The sequence below is a fragment of the Lissotriton helveticus genome, chromosome 1_1 (genome assembly GCF_964261635.1).
Source record: "Lissotriton helveticus chromosome 1_1, aLisHel1.1, whole genome shotgun sequence".
Classification (NCBI taxonomy): domain Eukaryota; kingdom Metazoa; phylum Chordata; class Amphibia; order Caudata; family Salamandridae; genus Lissotriton; species Lissotriton helveticus.
In genome coordinates this window covers 2,135,756,597-2,135,773,865 of record NC_136057.1, presented here as the reverse complement: position 1 = coordinate 2,135,773,865, position 17,269 = coordinate 2,135,756,597, and the positions used below count along the sequence as shown (strand labels likewise).

The following is a 17,269-nucleotide window of genomic DNA, read 5'->3' as shown; positions in this document are numbered from 1 at the left end:
AAAGACCAAGTGTGGATATCTAGTCGCACCAGACTGGGATGCGCGGGCCGGCTACAGGGACCAAGTTAGGCCTGCTGAACAGAGTACCTTAAAACCTCAATAGCGGAGCGTTGAGTGAATCTGCGTCAAAGATGCGTCACGCAGTCGAGGCAATGCGCCTGTTCCAAGATGCGGTGAGGTTGTGGTGCCATGTCCTGTTGCATCATCTTGGTGTATCCCGTCAACGGGGCTTGTGATGCGAGGTTTGGTGTTGGGGATGCAGTGCACAGTGGGGCAATGTTTCTGCTAAGAGGAGCTGCGATGCAGAGTCCTTCGCCAAGACTGCCATGGATGTGATATGCGAGGGCCTGCGCTGAAAATGGGTCACGCAGAAGCGGTTCCGAAGGTGATGCAGCTCCGGCAGCAATGAGAGTCCTTGTGACGGGTCCAATTCACACAGCAACGATTAAATGTCAGTTCTTCCTGGGGTTGCGCCACACAGCTGACAGCATGCGTTGGTTCTGCAGGTACCACCGACTTGCAGAGCACCTTAGGCTCACTTCCAATGGTCCAGGAATTGGGTGATACTACTTGGAATGGTAGACTCACAGATAGCAGAGCCGATGTTGCTGGAAGCCTGTTATATCCCTGAGGATTCAGATTAGGAAGCCAGCTGACTATCCTTTGGAGTCTCTCTTGGTTCTGGGATCAAGAGATGCAGCTCCAGTCCTTTCACCCAGGCGAGAGGGCAGTAGGTCAGCACACCAGGGAAGAAGTTCCTTCAGACCAGCAGAGTGGCAGTCCTTGTGGCAGAATGGCAGCTCTTCATCCTGGAAGAGTATTCACAGATCCAGAAGTTTACTGAAGTGGTGGTGTCTGAGGTCCATCTTTTACACCTTGGTGCCCTGGCAGTGGCTTTTAAGTGCAAGGAACTCCCTGGCTCCAAGCTTGCTGAAGTAACAATGCAGGGGTGTTAGGACCTTTGCGTGAAGGCAGGACACACCCTATTCAGGTTTAAATGAGGCTGTGTTCAGCAACTCCCTCTCATCCTGCCAGTGCCATACCTAAGCTCTCATTGTGTGCGGCTGGTGTGAAGGAATACACAAGGTTCAACTGGTGACTACGCCCTGCCATGTGACAGGCTACAGGCACCAAATGGCAAAAGCAAGAAAATGCCAACATTCAAAAAGTGGAATTTTCAGATTTGCAATTTAAAAATCAAACTTCCCCACAAGTTAGAATTTTAAATTATGATTCCTGAGACACCAAAGATGAACTGGTTGACTCTTCCCATTTGGAAGTTACAATTATAACATGTAGTAAAGCAACTCCAACGTTATCCTATGGGAGAGATAGACCTTGCAGTAGTACAAAATAAATGTAAGAGTTTTTCACTACCAGAACATGTAAAAAGTAAATGTACATGTCCTTTTTAAGTACCTTACACCCTGCCCTTTCGGCTGCCCAGGGTTTGCCCTAGGGGTGACCTATATGTGTTGAAAATGAGGTTTTGAGCCTGGTGGAGGAACAAGAGAATGGTTTCAAGTGTTCTGCATTTCTTCTACAGAAGAAAAGGAGCAGTCTTGAAAGAGGCCGGTGTCAGGGAAAGGTGCATAGCCGGGTACCTGGGACCAGAGAAAGTAGTGGCCTTGAGAAGGACCGCTGGTGCAGGGTCTTAAATATTACAGACTTTGAAGCAGTTTTAATCGGAAGACAAATATTCAATTTGTTGGCACCTCTTATAAGGACCTCCTGGAATGTATTGATGTCTTCCACTGGAGATATTCTCGCTGGAGGAGAGTCTGTAAGGGTAGCTGAGTATTGACCAATGGACATGGGTGTGTGATTAGACCTCGATCAGATGTGGAATCCAGTGTATATCCTGAATGAGAACGCTTTGGTGTTGGTGGGTGATAACCTCGACTTTGACCTAGGCCTAGAATGAGGTCTGGTATGTCAGGAGCGAGATCTGGAATGCCTTGGTGTGTCACTGAAGCAGGTGCTTGCGGAAACAATGTAGGCATGGCTGGAGGAACTTTCACAGGAATTACCAGCAGAGGTGGAGGACGAGGAGACTTCACCAATGGCTGAGAATGTGGAGGAGGAGTTGGAATTGCAGGTGGTGAAGAAGGAGAATCCAGAATGACTGGAGAAGCCGGTCTAGAAGGGGAGTAAGCCATGGAGTGCTCCGATTCTGATTCAAAGGGAACCCGGTGAGCTTTCATTATCAAAAGACACTCCACGTCTTCCTTTTCACATGGTGTGTCTTGATGTTGAACCAAGTCTTGACCTTTATGAACCTCTCCGCGTCGATGGCCTCCTTCTTGAAGTTATAAGAGTCCTTAATCTCGACCCAGCCCTCGACAGCATTAGTCACCCAGCCTTCTCTTTTTGTACTTCCCTTTGAGAAAGGCCTCAGAGTGAGACAAGAGCATTGGTAGAGTTCTACAGATTCACTGGTAGGAGCAGCTTCTCCTTTCCATCAGAAGTCTCTCCAGCCAAAAATTCTTGAATTTTTCGCCTTTCTTCTTCGCTATGCAGGCAAATCTTCTCAGGCTCTCTGCGCATGGAGAGGGAGCTCCAGTGATATCTTCTGTGGTCATGAGAATCTGGCAAACATAGGCTTCAGATCCATTGACTGTCTTTTTTGGCAATTTTCTTGCCACAATCTGGGCAGTTCGCAAAAAGAAATGGTATTTTGTGCAAAAGAAAAATATTTCCAGTCAGGAAATTACAGAAAATACTCTCTGCTCTAAAGGACGTCAAGTTTAAAAAGGTTCTAAAGTGATTTTAGGATGAAAAAAGCCTTAAAACTGCATTTCTCCAAGATCATGTCAGCAATAGGCGTAAAAGAGTACTGGATCAACTGCCACCTACAGGGCATGATGGGACACTGCAAGTCAGATTGCAATTAAAAGTACAGTATTCTAGGATCTGTCTTACATTGCTACAAACTATACAATTCAAGAACTTTATTTGGCACATACAAAGTGCCATCAAAGTACATACAAATAAAAGCAATTCAGGCAATGTAATTCATAAAACAATAAAATCCTTTAAGATGTCATCACATAACAATCCTATACCCTCGACAGAATCTAGCCAAATACTTTTCCTTAGGTAGATAACTTTTAAAATAGAGAGGGAAACACTAAAACACACAAATTGATCGCTTAGTGCAAGCAGAAATGTCAGTACAAACTCTACATTTACATTGCCATCCCTATCATGCACTTAAAAAAAACATAAAAAGGGCTTGTGAATGATATTTTTAAATGACACTTTCCTTTCTTTTTAGTAACTGTGTTTAGTGTTAAGGCTGGATGGATTCTCTTTCATCTTTTAAAGAAAATTAATGGAATTGGCAATATAGTCTACTTGTAGGCTGCTAAATGATCCAGTTTGGTCACATGTACTTCTTGCCCTTTCCAAAAAAAGGTGAACATAGTACACAAAATGTGACATTGGCAAAAGTGCCCCGGGATCCCTGCACCTGTGTGGGTCTACACAGTGTCAATGATCATCAATGGAGATCACCAGAAGGAAAACATTTCTAATCTCAATGGCCAACTAAAATTCTCAAGCAGAAAGATGTTATCTAAAAATCAGGAGATATCCAGGCACACTCTTTAAGTTTCACCTTTGACAGCCCACCCCAGGATGGCCAAATGGTTAACCCAGGCAACTTATCTTTGGCTCTATTTACACTGTTATTTGTTTTGAGACTTTTGATATGTGAGGATCAACACACAAATCTCTGCTATATTATGAAGGGCAATGATGCCTCCAGCCATTTCTACACCATGTAAAACAAATTAAGAGGGTACATGCTGTATAGCAAAAACCTTTTCCCCTCATCCATGCCATTCATAAGTGCAATTTATCTTTCATACAGTATGTGTGACACAATCAGTAGAAACACATACACCTTTTAAGTACAGTGTACAATTTTTGCTCTGCTAAAGATAAAAACTTGCCGAGTATATTTTGAGAACCAACTATTATAGCGGCTGTCAACATAAATTATGTTTAATTAAAATTCAGCCCCAGAGACCTATCAAAAATAAGATACGGCATTTCACTTTCAAACTTAAAGGATATCAAAACGACTTACCTTGATAGTCCACAAGTCCAAAAAACAACTTACCTTGATAGTTCCCAAGTCCATTGGATGTTTTATAATGGAATAGTAATCATTGAGTCCCAGTGAAGTAGCATCTACTGGTTTATAAAACGGCCATGCATACTCTTCATGCTTTGGAGCAAACATTTCTTTCAGGATTGCCCAACAATGCTGCAACTGTTCAGTCAATTTTGGCATTTTATAAACTTGATTCTGCTGTTGAGAATCCGGCAAGTCCTTTAATGCAGGCTTTGATATTCTGTTCTTTTCACGTTTATGTGATTTTTTAATAGACTTTGGTGGAGCAAAACTAGGTGAAGATTCACTACTTGTAATTATAGAAGTTGTCGGTGTAGTAGTATCTGCTTTCCTTTTAATTCCATGTTCTGCCTAGGAAAATACAAATATACTTGCGTTTTGAAAAGTAATGTGGTACTACAAGGCGCAACAACATCTAATGTGCTCACACTTTTCATTTTTTTATTAAGGGCTAATAGGACTTGCACTTCTCAGTGATCAGCCTCTTCCTGAAGGTTTCCACATGTATTCTTTGAAATTCTATTCCTATTAATGTGTAACAAGAAAACAGGATCAATACTGTGGAGGACCTTGTTTCCTTTTCTGTATAAATTGCAAAATGTAACTTTTTTCACTGTTTAAAAAGCTCTGTTTACTACAGAAGTACAACACATAAAAACCTAAAACACAAAGAGAAAGCCAAACAAATCTTCAATCAAACGAAAAGTAAACTATTCAGAATATCATATCACCAACTATCAAGACCCATTCATGAGAAAGGCCTAGCTTAATGAACAAGTTACTTACCTTTGGTAGCGCCTTATCTAGTAGAGACTATCTAGCCACAGATTCCTTACCTTAGAATTTTCCCCAGGCGTCAGACTGGATCCAGAAAGTTTTCGGGAGCAGTACACCTGCCACCGGTAGGTGGCATCATTCGGCTCATCGTGGCACCATCAGCGCTGGGAGTGAGGTGCGCCGCACCATCTCAGTTCGCTGACGTCAAGGGCACAGAGCCACGAAGAACACGGACCACTAGTGTGGAAATCTAGGGCACAGAAAGGGGAGGATGGGTGGGTCAGTAAGGAATCTGTGGTTAGGCAGACTCTCTACCAGATAAAGCGTTACCGAAGATAAGTAACTTGTTCATCTGATACAGACTTCTAGCTTCAGATTCAAGCAATACCTTCTCTGAGGGTCTGCAGAACGATTTCACACTAAAAAGTCTTGCAGGACCGAACGGGCAAAGTGCCCATCTCTACGTACCTGACTGTCCAGGCAGAAGTGGTTGTAAACATGTCTCGAGATCTCCATGTTGCTGCCTGGCAGATGTCTAGGACTGGAACTCCATGTGCTAACACAATGGTTGCATCCTTGGCTCTGGTGGAATGAGCACACAAACCCTCAAGGGTGTGCTTCTTGGCCAATGCATATTGATTTTAATGCAGAGCACGATCCATCTGGATATGGTCCATTTCTGCACAGCCTTCCCTTTCTTGGCCCAGACATGTCCCATGAAGAGTTGATCATCCACCCAGGTGGTTTTGTGTGGTCAATATAGAACGACAATGCTCTTTTTGGGTCCAGCCGGTGGAGTCTCTCCTCTTCCTTAGAGGGATAATGCAGAGCGTAAAAGGTAGGAAAATTGATGGACTGGCACATGTGGAACGGAGAGACTTCCTTCAGCAAGAAGAATGCTCTATTCCAAAGGACCAGTTTGTCAGGGAAAAAGGAGATGGAGATCGGCTGAGAGGACACTGCCTGTAGCTCACTCACTAACAGACTTGGAAACTCCAGATATTGCACATTCTTGATGGTGGCAAACGGATCTAATCAAGGCTCTCACTTTACAGCAGTGATGTTACATGAGCTACAAGAGATCACCAGACTTGAAATCAATACCATTCATAACACATCGAAAACCTGGCTGGCACAGAGCGACAGGGTGAAAAAGACACCAATGTATGCACCGGCGCTACCGTTGCAATTCCATCCGGACATATCAGCGGCTGAAGAACCAAAGTCACTAGGTATTTTAGGCAGGCTTGGGGACGCTGGGTGACGTTTTCAGGGGTCAGACGTTTTCAACACTAGACGCTGACATTTGCTCCCTGCTTTGGTGTTTGTTTCCTGCGGCCGTAGCCGCCAAATTCGCTGCCAGACACAATCCGCCAATGAGATGATCTTTTTACTAGTCTATTCAGGTAACCTCTGGTAACTAGTTTGACTGAGTATATCAGCTTCTTTCATGTAATCCGCTGTGTGTGTGGAGTTACAGCGGATTTTGGGAAACTGCCCAAATGGCAGGCCGTCTCTCAGAGCCCGTGGATGGTGACTGCGGTAAGAAAGCAGTGTGTTTCTTTCTGTGATCTTTCTGTGAAGGGAGGTGTAGAGCGCACCATTCTCGTGATTGATGTTAAGATCTAAGAAAGCTATGGTTGACTCATGCATGGTAGACGTGAATGTGAGCTGTGTTTGAGCTGTGTTAAAATGAGTGACAAATTTATTAAACTCTGTGTCTGTCCCTATGACAAAGATATCATCAATGTACCGCTTCCAACATTTAATGTTGGAGCGGTACGCATTGTTGTTGTTGAGGGCGAACTTGTGCTCAATGAAGTCCATGTAAATGTTAGCGAGATTAAGAGCAAAAATTGCACCCATGCTCGTACCGGAGCACTGCTCGTAGTAGTGACCACCTGAAATGAAATAGTTACATTGTAAGGCATTGCGGAGAAGGCTGATGATGAAATTAGTGGGTACCTGTATTTGCCTAGGTCGCTTCTTTAGGAGACTTTCTATAACTTTCATGCTATCCTCCTGTGGTATGTTCGTGTAAAGTGAACTTATGTCCAGGGTGGCTAATAAGTCACTGCCTAGGTTAAAAGGCATGCCTTCAACTAGATTTATCATGTACATTGTGTCCTTCACGTATGTGTCATGTAGGGGGACAAAGTCACGAATGAAATGATCTATGTATGAACCTATGGGTTCCAAAACAGACATACAGCCTAACAGTATAGGACGGCCAGGAGGGTTAGTGGTACTCTTGTGTATATTCGGTATGGTGTAAAGGACTGGGATCCTAGGGTTATCTGCATTTAGAAATTCGAATTCTTTCTTGGTGATGTACCCCTCTTCTCTTGCTTCAGTAGTAATCAGCAAGAGCTTGGGCGAGCTGTGTCGTGGCCTCCTCCAGACACTGGGGCAGCACGTCCGCCACCGGATCCTACAGAGAGTGGGTGTAACGGCCTAAAAGGCATGCGGTATTAATGGACCGCAACCCTAGACTGACAGAGGAAAACAGTTTCTTGCCAAACTGTTCCAGCCTTTTGGATTCCCGGTCCGGGGGTGCGGTAGGGAATGCGGTTTGGGACATGGAGGCCTGGGTAACCAGGCTCTCAGCGGTGGGATGGGTGGACAGAAAGCAGGGGTGGTGCCTGGCCACGTTCCAATCCACAGGAGGAATTGTGGTAGGCTTGGACCAAGTGCCCATCAGAACGTCAGTGAGGGGCTCATTAAACTGCAACAGAGGCTCCGAAGAGCTTACCGGCGGTTGAAGCACCTTGGTGAGGAGGTTAGTCCTCACGGCCGCAGCAGGGAGCTCAAGGCCCTGGGCCGTGGCCGCCCTGCGCAGCAACACAGTATAAGTTGCTCCCTCCTCCGTAGCCACGGAAGGAGGAGAGATAAAACCAGTGTCAGGCGAAGTGTCTAGACCACTGGCCTCCCCATGCTCATCTGCCCAGTCCTGACTTAGCCATGGAAGGAGGAGAGATAAGACCAGTGTCAGGCGAAGTGTCTAGACCACTGGCCTCCCCATGCTCATCTGCCCAGTCCTGACTTAACTGACGCTGCTGTGCCAGAGGGTCCTCAGACCCCTTCCAGTCCTCCCCTTCATCTGTGTCCTAACAGGCAAAAAAGACAGAGCCGGGGCATAGGTGAAAAGCTCACCAGTCGGCATCTGGGACTGCGCCGAGCAGCGCAGCCTTATCGATCCTGAGGGCAGAGTGCTTGGAATTATGTGAGATGGTGCTCTGGCATGAGCTGAGCCCGTCTGAAGCTTGCGGAACCAAGTCCTAATAGCTGTTCCATGATAACGCTATACCATATACTCTTAAGTGCATTATCATCCTCGCGGTTGAATGCCAACTTTGGTATAGCATTATCAAAACATGTCGAGTAAGGTGTCATACGAATTGGAATACTACCCCCTCGCCAGGTCTGGCGACGGGGGTAGCATTCCACCCTTCTAGAGGGACACGACATGTATGTAACTGTGAACCCCGGTTAAAGTTAACTCGAGCCTCAGCATCACAAAATGGATGCTGCCACCACAGACACAAGTCTGACCTCCTGCTGCTGGGAGTCCTTCCAGCGAGGGAGGCTTGGACAAAGGGTTTCCTGCCTTGGGAGGTGCTAGCACCACCCCAGACAGGATTTTGTGTATTGGGTAGGACCGGCCTGAAAGGAATGAGACATGCCTGGGGCACACAAGGTGCTCTGTGCATACACCGGTTCAAACCAGTTGCTGCGGCACCCCTGCCCCAGTTCTGGCGCGAAGCCGGACAAAGGTTAGGGGGTGTAACCACCCCCCTTCCTGGTCCCACCCATGGGAGGGACCTAGTCGTAGTGCAGCCCCCTTTAGGAGAATAAAGGTAGGGGCTGGTCCCATTCCAGATTAGATTATCCTGAATGAATATGCTACTTACCAGTATGCATCTGTTCTTGGCATGTAGGGCTGCTAACATTCATATCTATTGCATAGATCGCCGCCTAGTGTTGGGTCCGGATGATTGCACATTGTTGTCCTGGAAGAGTCTTCGAAGTATCACGAGATAGGTGGCTCCTCCCCTGGACTACAGTGCGCATGGGCATCGGCTCCATCCCCAGATTGTTTTTAGCCATTGTGGCAGAGATGGAGTGAAATAGTGTAAATGATGTCCATGCTAATGATGAATGCAAGAGAGTGTCTGCAGCCGCTACGGGCACCGGGGAGGAGGGCGGGCGATATGAATGTTAGCAGCCCTACATGCCAAGAACAGATGCATACTGGTAAGTAGCATATTCAGTTCGAGGCATGTGGGCTGCTAAATTCATATCTATTGCATAGAATACACAGCAGTCCCTCCATTAAGAGCGGTTGCCCGTGCCAGCTGCAGAAGCTTGAAAAAGTGTTTTGAGAACAGCCTGTCCTACAGCTGCTTGCTGTTTGGAATGCACATCTACACAGTAATGTTTGGTAAACGTGTGTGGTGTAGCCCAAGTGGCTGCTCTACAAATGTCTTCCAAGGGAATGTTCCCCAGGAAAGCCATGGAGGCCCCCAATTTGCGTGTGGAGTGCGCCCTTGGGGGTATTGTTAAAGTGCGTTTAGCTTTTTGATAACAGATTTGAATGCACTTAACGATCCATCTGGCTATTCCTGCTTTGGAAATGGGATTGCCTTTGTGCTGTGGTGAGAAGGCAACAAAAAGTTGTTGTGTCTTTCTAAAGTGTTGAGTTCTGTCAATGTAGTACATTAGCGCCCTCCTAACGTCTAATGTATGAAGCATTCTTTCTGCTACCGTTTGTGGGTTTTGGAAGAATGCAGGCAGGTCAATAGTTTGGTTGATATGAAACTGTGACACCACTTTTGGAAGGAATTTGGGGTTAGTGCGGAGCACTACCCTGTTAGAATGTATTTGGATGAATGGCTCTTGGATTGTGAGCGCTTGCAGCTCGCTAACACGTCTGAGCGATGTGATAGCAATGAGAAAAGCCACTTTCCACGTTAGAAATTGAATTTCGCAGGAGTGCAGTGGCTCGAAAGGTGGGCCCATCAGCCTAGTGAGGACTACATTGAGGTTCCACACTGGAGCTGGTGGTGTTCTTGGAGGAATGACTCGCTTCAGTCCCTCCAGGAAGGCTTTAATGGCAGGCACCCTGAAAACAGAGAGGTGCTGCCTATTCTGGAGATAAGCCGCTATGGCGGATAAATGTATCCGAATGGAAGCGTACGCTAGATTGCATTTGTAAAGATGTAACAAATAGCAGATGATGTTAGGAATGGATGCATCTAGCGGGTTGATATTGTTGTCAGTACAGTAAATGACAAACCGCTTCCATTTCGCTGCATACCAAGCTCTGGTCGTGGGCTTTCTTGCCTCTCGGATGATGTCCATGCATTCTGGAGGCAGGTTGAGGTAGCCAAATTCTAAGACCTCAGGAGCCAGATCGCCAGATTGAGCTGTTGCAGATCTGGATGCTGAATGTCGCCATGGTTCTGCGTCAAGAGCCTGGATGTGAGATGCAGCCTTTGATGCGGTACCACGGAAAGTTCTAGAAACGTGGTGTACCATGGTTGGCGTGCCCATGTTGGAGCAACCAGGATGAGAGTCATCGAGTGTTGCTTTAGCTTTCTTGCCACCAGCGGAATGAGAGGCGCTGGGGGAAAAGCGTACGCAAATTTGCCTGACCAGTTCATCCATATCGCATTCCCTTGCGATTCCGGGTGAGGGAACCTGGCGGCAAAGCTTTGGCATTTTGCGTTTTCCCTTGTGGCAAACAGGTCTATCTCTGGATGACCCCACTGCTGGAAGTACGGGTGGAGTACTGATGGATGTATCTCCCACTCGTGCATTTGATGGCTGTATCTGCTGAGCAGATCCGCCATCTGATTGTCCTTGCCCGGGAGGTGTTCTGCCATGAGGAAGATGTTCCTCTGAATGGCCCACTTCCACATGCTCTGAGCCAGATGAGACAGCTGTGGTGAGTGAGTACCGCCCTGCTTTTGGATGTAGTACATGGCTGTCATGTTGTCCGTCCGGATCAACACGACCTTGTTGCACAGATGTACTTTGAAGGACTTGAGCGCCATGAAGATTGCCATCAATTCCAGGTAGTTGATGTGCAATCGTTGTTGCTGGGTTGACCACAGTCCCTGCACCGTGTAGTGGAGCACATGCGCTCCCCACCCTTGGAGAGATGCGTCCGTTGTTAGGACAATCTGTGGCACAGGCTCTTGGAACGGTCGTCCCTTGCAAAGGTTGTGTGGATTCCACCAATGCAGAGAGTTGTATGCCCGACCGGTCACCAACACTAGGTCTGTCAGTTGTCCCTGAGCCTGTGTCCATTGATTTGCCAAGCATTCTTGGAGGGGACGCATGTGCAACCTTGCGTGCGGGACTATGAAGATGCAGGAGGCCATCATGCCTATCAACTGCATGAACACTCTCGCTGGCAGGGAGTGTTGCGGTCTGAACCTTTGGATCAGCGACTGAATGCTGTTGATTCTGACTGTGTTTGGCTGAGCCATAGCAGTCAGGGTGTTTATTGTCGCGCCCAGATACTGCCGCACATGGGCTGGTTGAAGGTGCGACTTTGGGTAGTTTAGGGAGAACCCCAGGCTGTGAAGGAGTTGAATAGTGTGGGACATGTGTGAAGCGCACTGTCTTTCCGACTTTGCTTCAACGAGCCAGTCGTCGAGGTACGGGTAGACATGTATGTTTTGTCTCCTGAGGTGCGCCGCCACTGTCGCCAGACACTTTGTAAACACTCTGGGGGCAGTAGTCACCCCGAAGGGTATGACTTTGAACTGATAGTGCTTGTTGAGAATGGTGAACCTGAGGTATTTTCTGTGGGACGGGTGGAGTGGGATGTGGAAGTAAGCATCCTTGAGGTCTAATGTTGCCAGGAAGTCCCCTTGGTTTAGAAGGGGAAGGATCTGTTGCAGTGTCAGCATGTGAAAGTGTTCTGACAGTATATACATGTTGAGAGGGCGTAGATCCATAATGGGTCTGAGGGATCCGTCCTTCTTTGGGATGAGGAAGTACAGAGAATAGACCCCTGTTCCTTCCTCCTCCACTGGCACGAGTTTGATTGCTCCTTTTTGCAGCATTACTAGCACTTCCTGCTGCAATAAGTGCACGTGCTCTGCCGACATAGGACGTTGTCTTGGGGGAATGTTGGGAGGAGTGGATGTTACCTCCAAACAATAACTGTACTGGATTAGTTTTCTCACCCACCTGTCTGTGGTGATGGACGTCCAGACCGGCAGGAACTGCTGGAGTCTCCCCCCGACAGGTGTTGGATGGTCGGGGGGCAGTGACAGGGAGTCACTGTTTGTTTGCGGCAGAGGAACGGGAGTTGTTGTTCCCTCTGCCCCTGCCTTTGGCACGGTTACCTCGGTAACCCCCTCTACCTTGCTTGGGGTACGAGGATTGTGCACCACCTTTTGTGAATTGTGTTTGTTGACCCAATTGTCCTCTGGTAACACCACGCGCTCCTGAGCGACGAAAAGTGTTTCCCCTGAATTGTTGAGACTGAAGTGCCCCCATCGATTTAGCAGTCTCATTGTCCTTTTTAATTTTTTCTAGGGTGGTGTCAACATCTGGCCCAAACAGTCTGTCAGGATTGACAGGCTGATTGAGTATTGTTGTCTGAATATCGGGCTTAAATCCAGATATGCGAAGCCAAGCCTGTCTTCTCAGCATGACACTGGTGTTAATACCCCTAGCCGCTGTATCAGCCACATCAAGCGCACACATTATTGCAGCGTTTGAGATGAGTTTTCCCTCTTGTATGAGCATCTCGGCCCCTTCCTTAAACTGATCAGGTAGGTGTTGAAGGAGCTGTTCTAGGGTGTCGTAATGCGCCCTATCGTAACGTGCCAATAGTGCCTGTGTGTTTGCTATACGCCAGACATTGGCAGCCTGCGCAGCCACCCTCTTGCCGGATGCCTCAAGCACTTTCGACTCCTTGTCGGGGGGAGGAGCTTCACCCGTCGTTTGGGAGTTGGCCCTCTTGCGGGCATTTGCGACCACCAAGGAGTCTAGAGGCAATTGTCCCCGAATATAGGCAGGGTCCCCAGGTGCTGGCCTGTATTTTTTCTCAATACGTGGGTTCACCACTCTTGCCCTTGTAGGTTCTTTAAAGATCTCTGGTGCATGTTTAAGGACCCCTTTTAACATAGGAAGTGTTTTGACTGTTCTTTCGGAGACAGAGAAAGTGTCAAACAGGAAATCTTCCTCCACCGGGTCAGCATGCATGTCTAGATTATGATTTGCAGCTGCTCGCTCTATCAAAGCATTGAATGCTGCCGAATCCTCAGTAGGTGATGTACGTGTCCCAAAACCCTGTGGGTCCTGTATCACTTGATGACTTCCCTGGTCCCCAGCGTCGTCATATGGGTCCTGTTGTACATCAGGGTCATTGCCAGCAGGGAAGTTGTATTGGTCATCTTGGTCATCATCGTCACCCCCTGATTGGTTGGGGGAAGGTGATGGACTCCTCCTCCGAGGTGGCTGAAGCGGTACAACAGAGGCAGGTATGTCCTGTGGTGCCTTTTTCTTCTTTAGTGGAATAACATATGACTCCAATGGCTGGGAAGTGATCTTTCTTTTGTAAAGTGTCAATTTCCCTGTGTGGGCATCGATGTAATGCTCTGATTGGTCCTCTGACGCTGGTTGTCGAGCCAAATGCCCACTGGGCGTCGAATATTCCGACATTTCTGTGTTTTTCGGCACCGGTCTGGGTGCAAACGCCTTCGGCGCCACCTTCGGTGGTAGAGTGTAGAGTAGCTTGGAGGACGTCTTTGCAGGTGTGTCCACCGGTCTCTGATCCGATGGCGCGGTAGACGCCGACGGCAGAGATTTCTCCCGAATACGTTGGAGGGAGTCGGTGACCTGTTTTGGGAATGAAGCCGAGGGTTTGGCAGCCGATGCTTCATGCTCGTCCGCTTCGGAGGACTTCGGCGTGGCTGAAGGGTCCACCGATGAATCCTCGACTCCTACGGTTCGCGGCCCTGTGGTAGACTGAGGCGCCGACGCCGTTGATGCAGATCCGGCATCTTTGTGCCGATGCGCAGTGCCTCCGGCCTTTGGGTCGTGGGCCTTAGTGGACTTTGCTTCGACCGTGCGTTTGGTGGTCGACGCTGCAGCCGTCGAGACGTGATGGACTACCTTCTTGGAGGACGTGTCCTTGGCAACCGTTTGTGGCGCTGGTGACTCGACAGCCTTCTTCGACTTCGGAGGGCCTGAGGGCGACGGAGTCGAAGATGGAGCAGGCTTTGTTAATTTGGCTGGGACATCGGCCATTTTAGATGTAGTTGAAGCCGTAGGTTTCGGTTTCGTTTTCGCCGGGACGTCGGCCATTTTAGGTGTTGCCGAGACCGATGGTTTCGGTGGGACATCGGCCATCTTTGACGATGTCGCCTGCAACGGTTGCGGTTTCGTTTTCGATACGCGCAATGGCGGCTCCACCGGTGTATCCGTGGCCGGGCCAGAAGGCGGGGCTGGGGATAGCGGTGCAGGGTCGTGGGTAAGGCCAAGTGGCGATCCCGTGACCTGAGCCTGAGGCATGTAATGTTCGGGGCATAGCTCTTCCTCTGAGCTATCTTCCGCGGCCCCATAGACTTCTTCGTCGTCCCCTACCTCCTCGACGTATACAAGGTCTTGGCCCTGTTCTTCGATGTATTCGTCTGGATCGGGCTCGACCTCCGTCGACGGCGGTGAAATTTCAAGATGATGGCTTCTGCTTTCCTCTGCGGTGTCGTAGAAGATGTCATCGGGTGCCGGAGCCGCTCGCTGGGCCTCGAGGCGCGCCGCGCGCCGATGCTTGAGTGTTTTCTTGGACCTGAATTTTGAGCAGGCCATGCAGTTGTCCTCGTCGTGGTCCGGCGAGAGGCATTTATTACAGACTGGGTGCACGTCGATGTGTGGATATTTGGATCCACAGACGGGGCAGCACTTGAACGGAGTCCGTTCCATGATCAGGTCGTCGGGGTCTTGCTGCGAGTACAGGGCCTCGATGTCCGAAGAGTAAAGTACTCCGCAGAATTCCGACACGAAGAGTCGGACGATGCTCGGGACCGATCGCATACAATACCGACGCCAATAGAGAAGGCCTTTTGGCCTTAAAGAAGTAAGTTTTTCGATTCCGACAAGGAGACGTCGAAATCACATCCGAACCCAATGGCGGAAAAAAACCAATCTGGGGATGGAGCCGATGCCCATGCGCACTGTAGTCCAGGGGAGGAGCCACCTATCTCGTGATACTACGAAGACTCTTCCAGGACAACAATGTGCAATCATCCGGACCCAACACTAGGCGGCGATCTATGCAATAGATATGAATTTAGCAGCCCACATGCCTCGAACCAACCTTTACAATAAGAAACTCTGGACTTCGACGTTCTGCTCCACAGAAGACTGAAGAATCTCCCTTGTGGGCAAGGAGTGTCCACCCTGCAACTGCAGGCACCATCAAGCGTCCAGCGGCTTCACTTTGTCGTCTTCCCTCGAGGATCCAGACTTCAGAGCCCGACGAGACCCGGATTCCCAGACCTCTCTGACCTCAACTCACATCTGCAGCACAGCTGAGATCCGTGGGTGCGACGAGACACGTGGGTCCGGCCATCTTGAAAGAAACTGCACTTCGCTTCCAGCACGACTTCTGAGGTAAACTCGACCAAGTGCTTTGGGGATTGAGAAGCCCCAGCCCTGAGCAGCCCCTGCACCAAAGACCAGCCCTCCACGAGATCTGCGTGGGGCCCTTTTGCTTGGTTGCTGCTCGACGCGTTGTCTGGTCACTTGCCGGCTGGCTAGTGACCTCCTAGACGACGATCCTTGAAATCTTCACTGCTGGTCTGGTTGCTCCAGACTGGCCCTTGCTCCCCTCCAAAAGAGGAGCACCCCGGACTCTCCTAGTCCGCACCAGACGCCTTTTCCACTCACCGCGTGGGTTGCCTTTGCCAAGGTCTGTTGACGCCGAATCCGGAACAGACACCGCCGACAGCAAGAGCCTGCGTGGGACAGCTCGTGCCTCCATCCTGGTCGTCGAAGACACCTCCTGGTCCACGTGGCTGCAGAGTCAAGCGTCCACTCTTCACCTGAGCGTGGCGACGACATCTGGTTCCTTCCTGGTTCCACTCCGGCTACTGGCTAGTGACTTTGAACATTGTCCCCTCTGCTTTCAGGTCCTCTTCTTCCTCGATCCACCCGTGGATCGCACCGGACATCTTCCACTTGGTCGCCTGCAGCATCTTTCTTCAAGGCTCCATTGACTTTGACGCGGAAACCCGACACACTTTGACACCTATGCACCCGCAGTCCGTGGGTGAGGTAACAAGAGCATTTCGGTGCTCAAGGGTAGATTAACTCTCCTAGTGTCCAGATTTCCAGTCGTTTTAGTCCTAGATAGTAAAGACTGTCCGTACTTACCTTTTTCGTAAACTGTACTGTCCATTGACTTTGTTCCGCATCCCGCGTGTGAGTTCACACTCTGCACACGCGCTCCGTGGGCCTCCTATTACTTACCTGTGGTTAGGATAGTGTAGTCCCAGCGAACCTACAGCCTCTGGACAGCACCATTTCTTCTATCGATTTCCATATACCATTTACTTAGTATATGGTTTGCCGTGCCCCTAGGGCACCATTGTAATTTTGTGCAACTTATCGTATTTTTCCTAAGAGATTGTCATGTGCTTAGCCCTCTGATCTCAAAGAGTTCAGAGGTGTTGTGTTATAAATAAATATACTGTTTATTTTCATAACAACCTGTGTGGTGTCCTTTCATCTGGTATTCAAGGGGTTATATGTGGTAAAACAGCTGGCTTCACATGCCAAAAGAGTTTACCCTAAGACTGCTTTGTCCATGCTACCATTAGGATAGCTGGTCTATAAGGTTGACTTACAACCAATCACCATAAGGGTTGTTTGGACTGATACAAGGTGATCACTAGAACTAGTGAGCATCATATATCAGGCCAACTTCTCACAACTGGTACTACAATATTTTTGATCAAAGAATATTTGTGGGGTCATCAATACTCTTAAAGAGGAAATTGATAAAGCTCCGGGTAAATGTTTTCCCGTGTGTATAATCTGGGTGGGTGATTTTAATTGCACTTTATGTCACTATAGTTCGCATTAGGTATGTGGGGTTCTAGACATTGAAGACCAACCTCTTTTCTTTCCCACATCAGACACACTCCGCAGGGTGAAGCGTTAAATACCATCATTGTAGTTAACGACCTATGCTTTGCTGATACTTTGGTCTGTAGTCCACCCATACAGTATCCAACATTCCTGGGTGGTGGCAGGGCAAGTACTATCGACTTTATGCTGATATCTAGAAAATTCTCCCACCTGGTAGACTGCTTTGTGGCAGAATCT

The 17,269-nt window shown here is 48.5% G+C and overlaps 1 protein-coding gene across 7 annotated transcripts in view; it reads right to left on the bottom strand.

Moving 5' to 3' along the window:
• The window catches only part of BRDT (bromodomain testis associated), a 2,808,714-nt gene that overhangs the window by 1,828,927 nt on the left and 962,518 nt on the right, over window positions 1–17,269 (bottom strand). For all 7 annotated transcript variants that reach the window (XM_078646309.1, XM_078646320.1, XM_078646312.1 and 4 more), the window contains one exon: window positions 4,127–4,492. In XM_078646309.1, coding sequence (XP_078502435.1) covers window positions 4,127–4,492 — 366 coding nt within the window. The remainder of the gene's footprint in view (window positions 1–4,126; window positions 4,493–17,269) is intronic.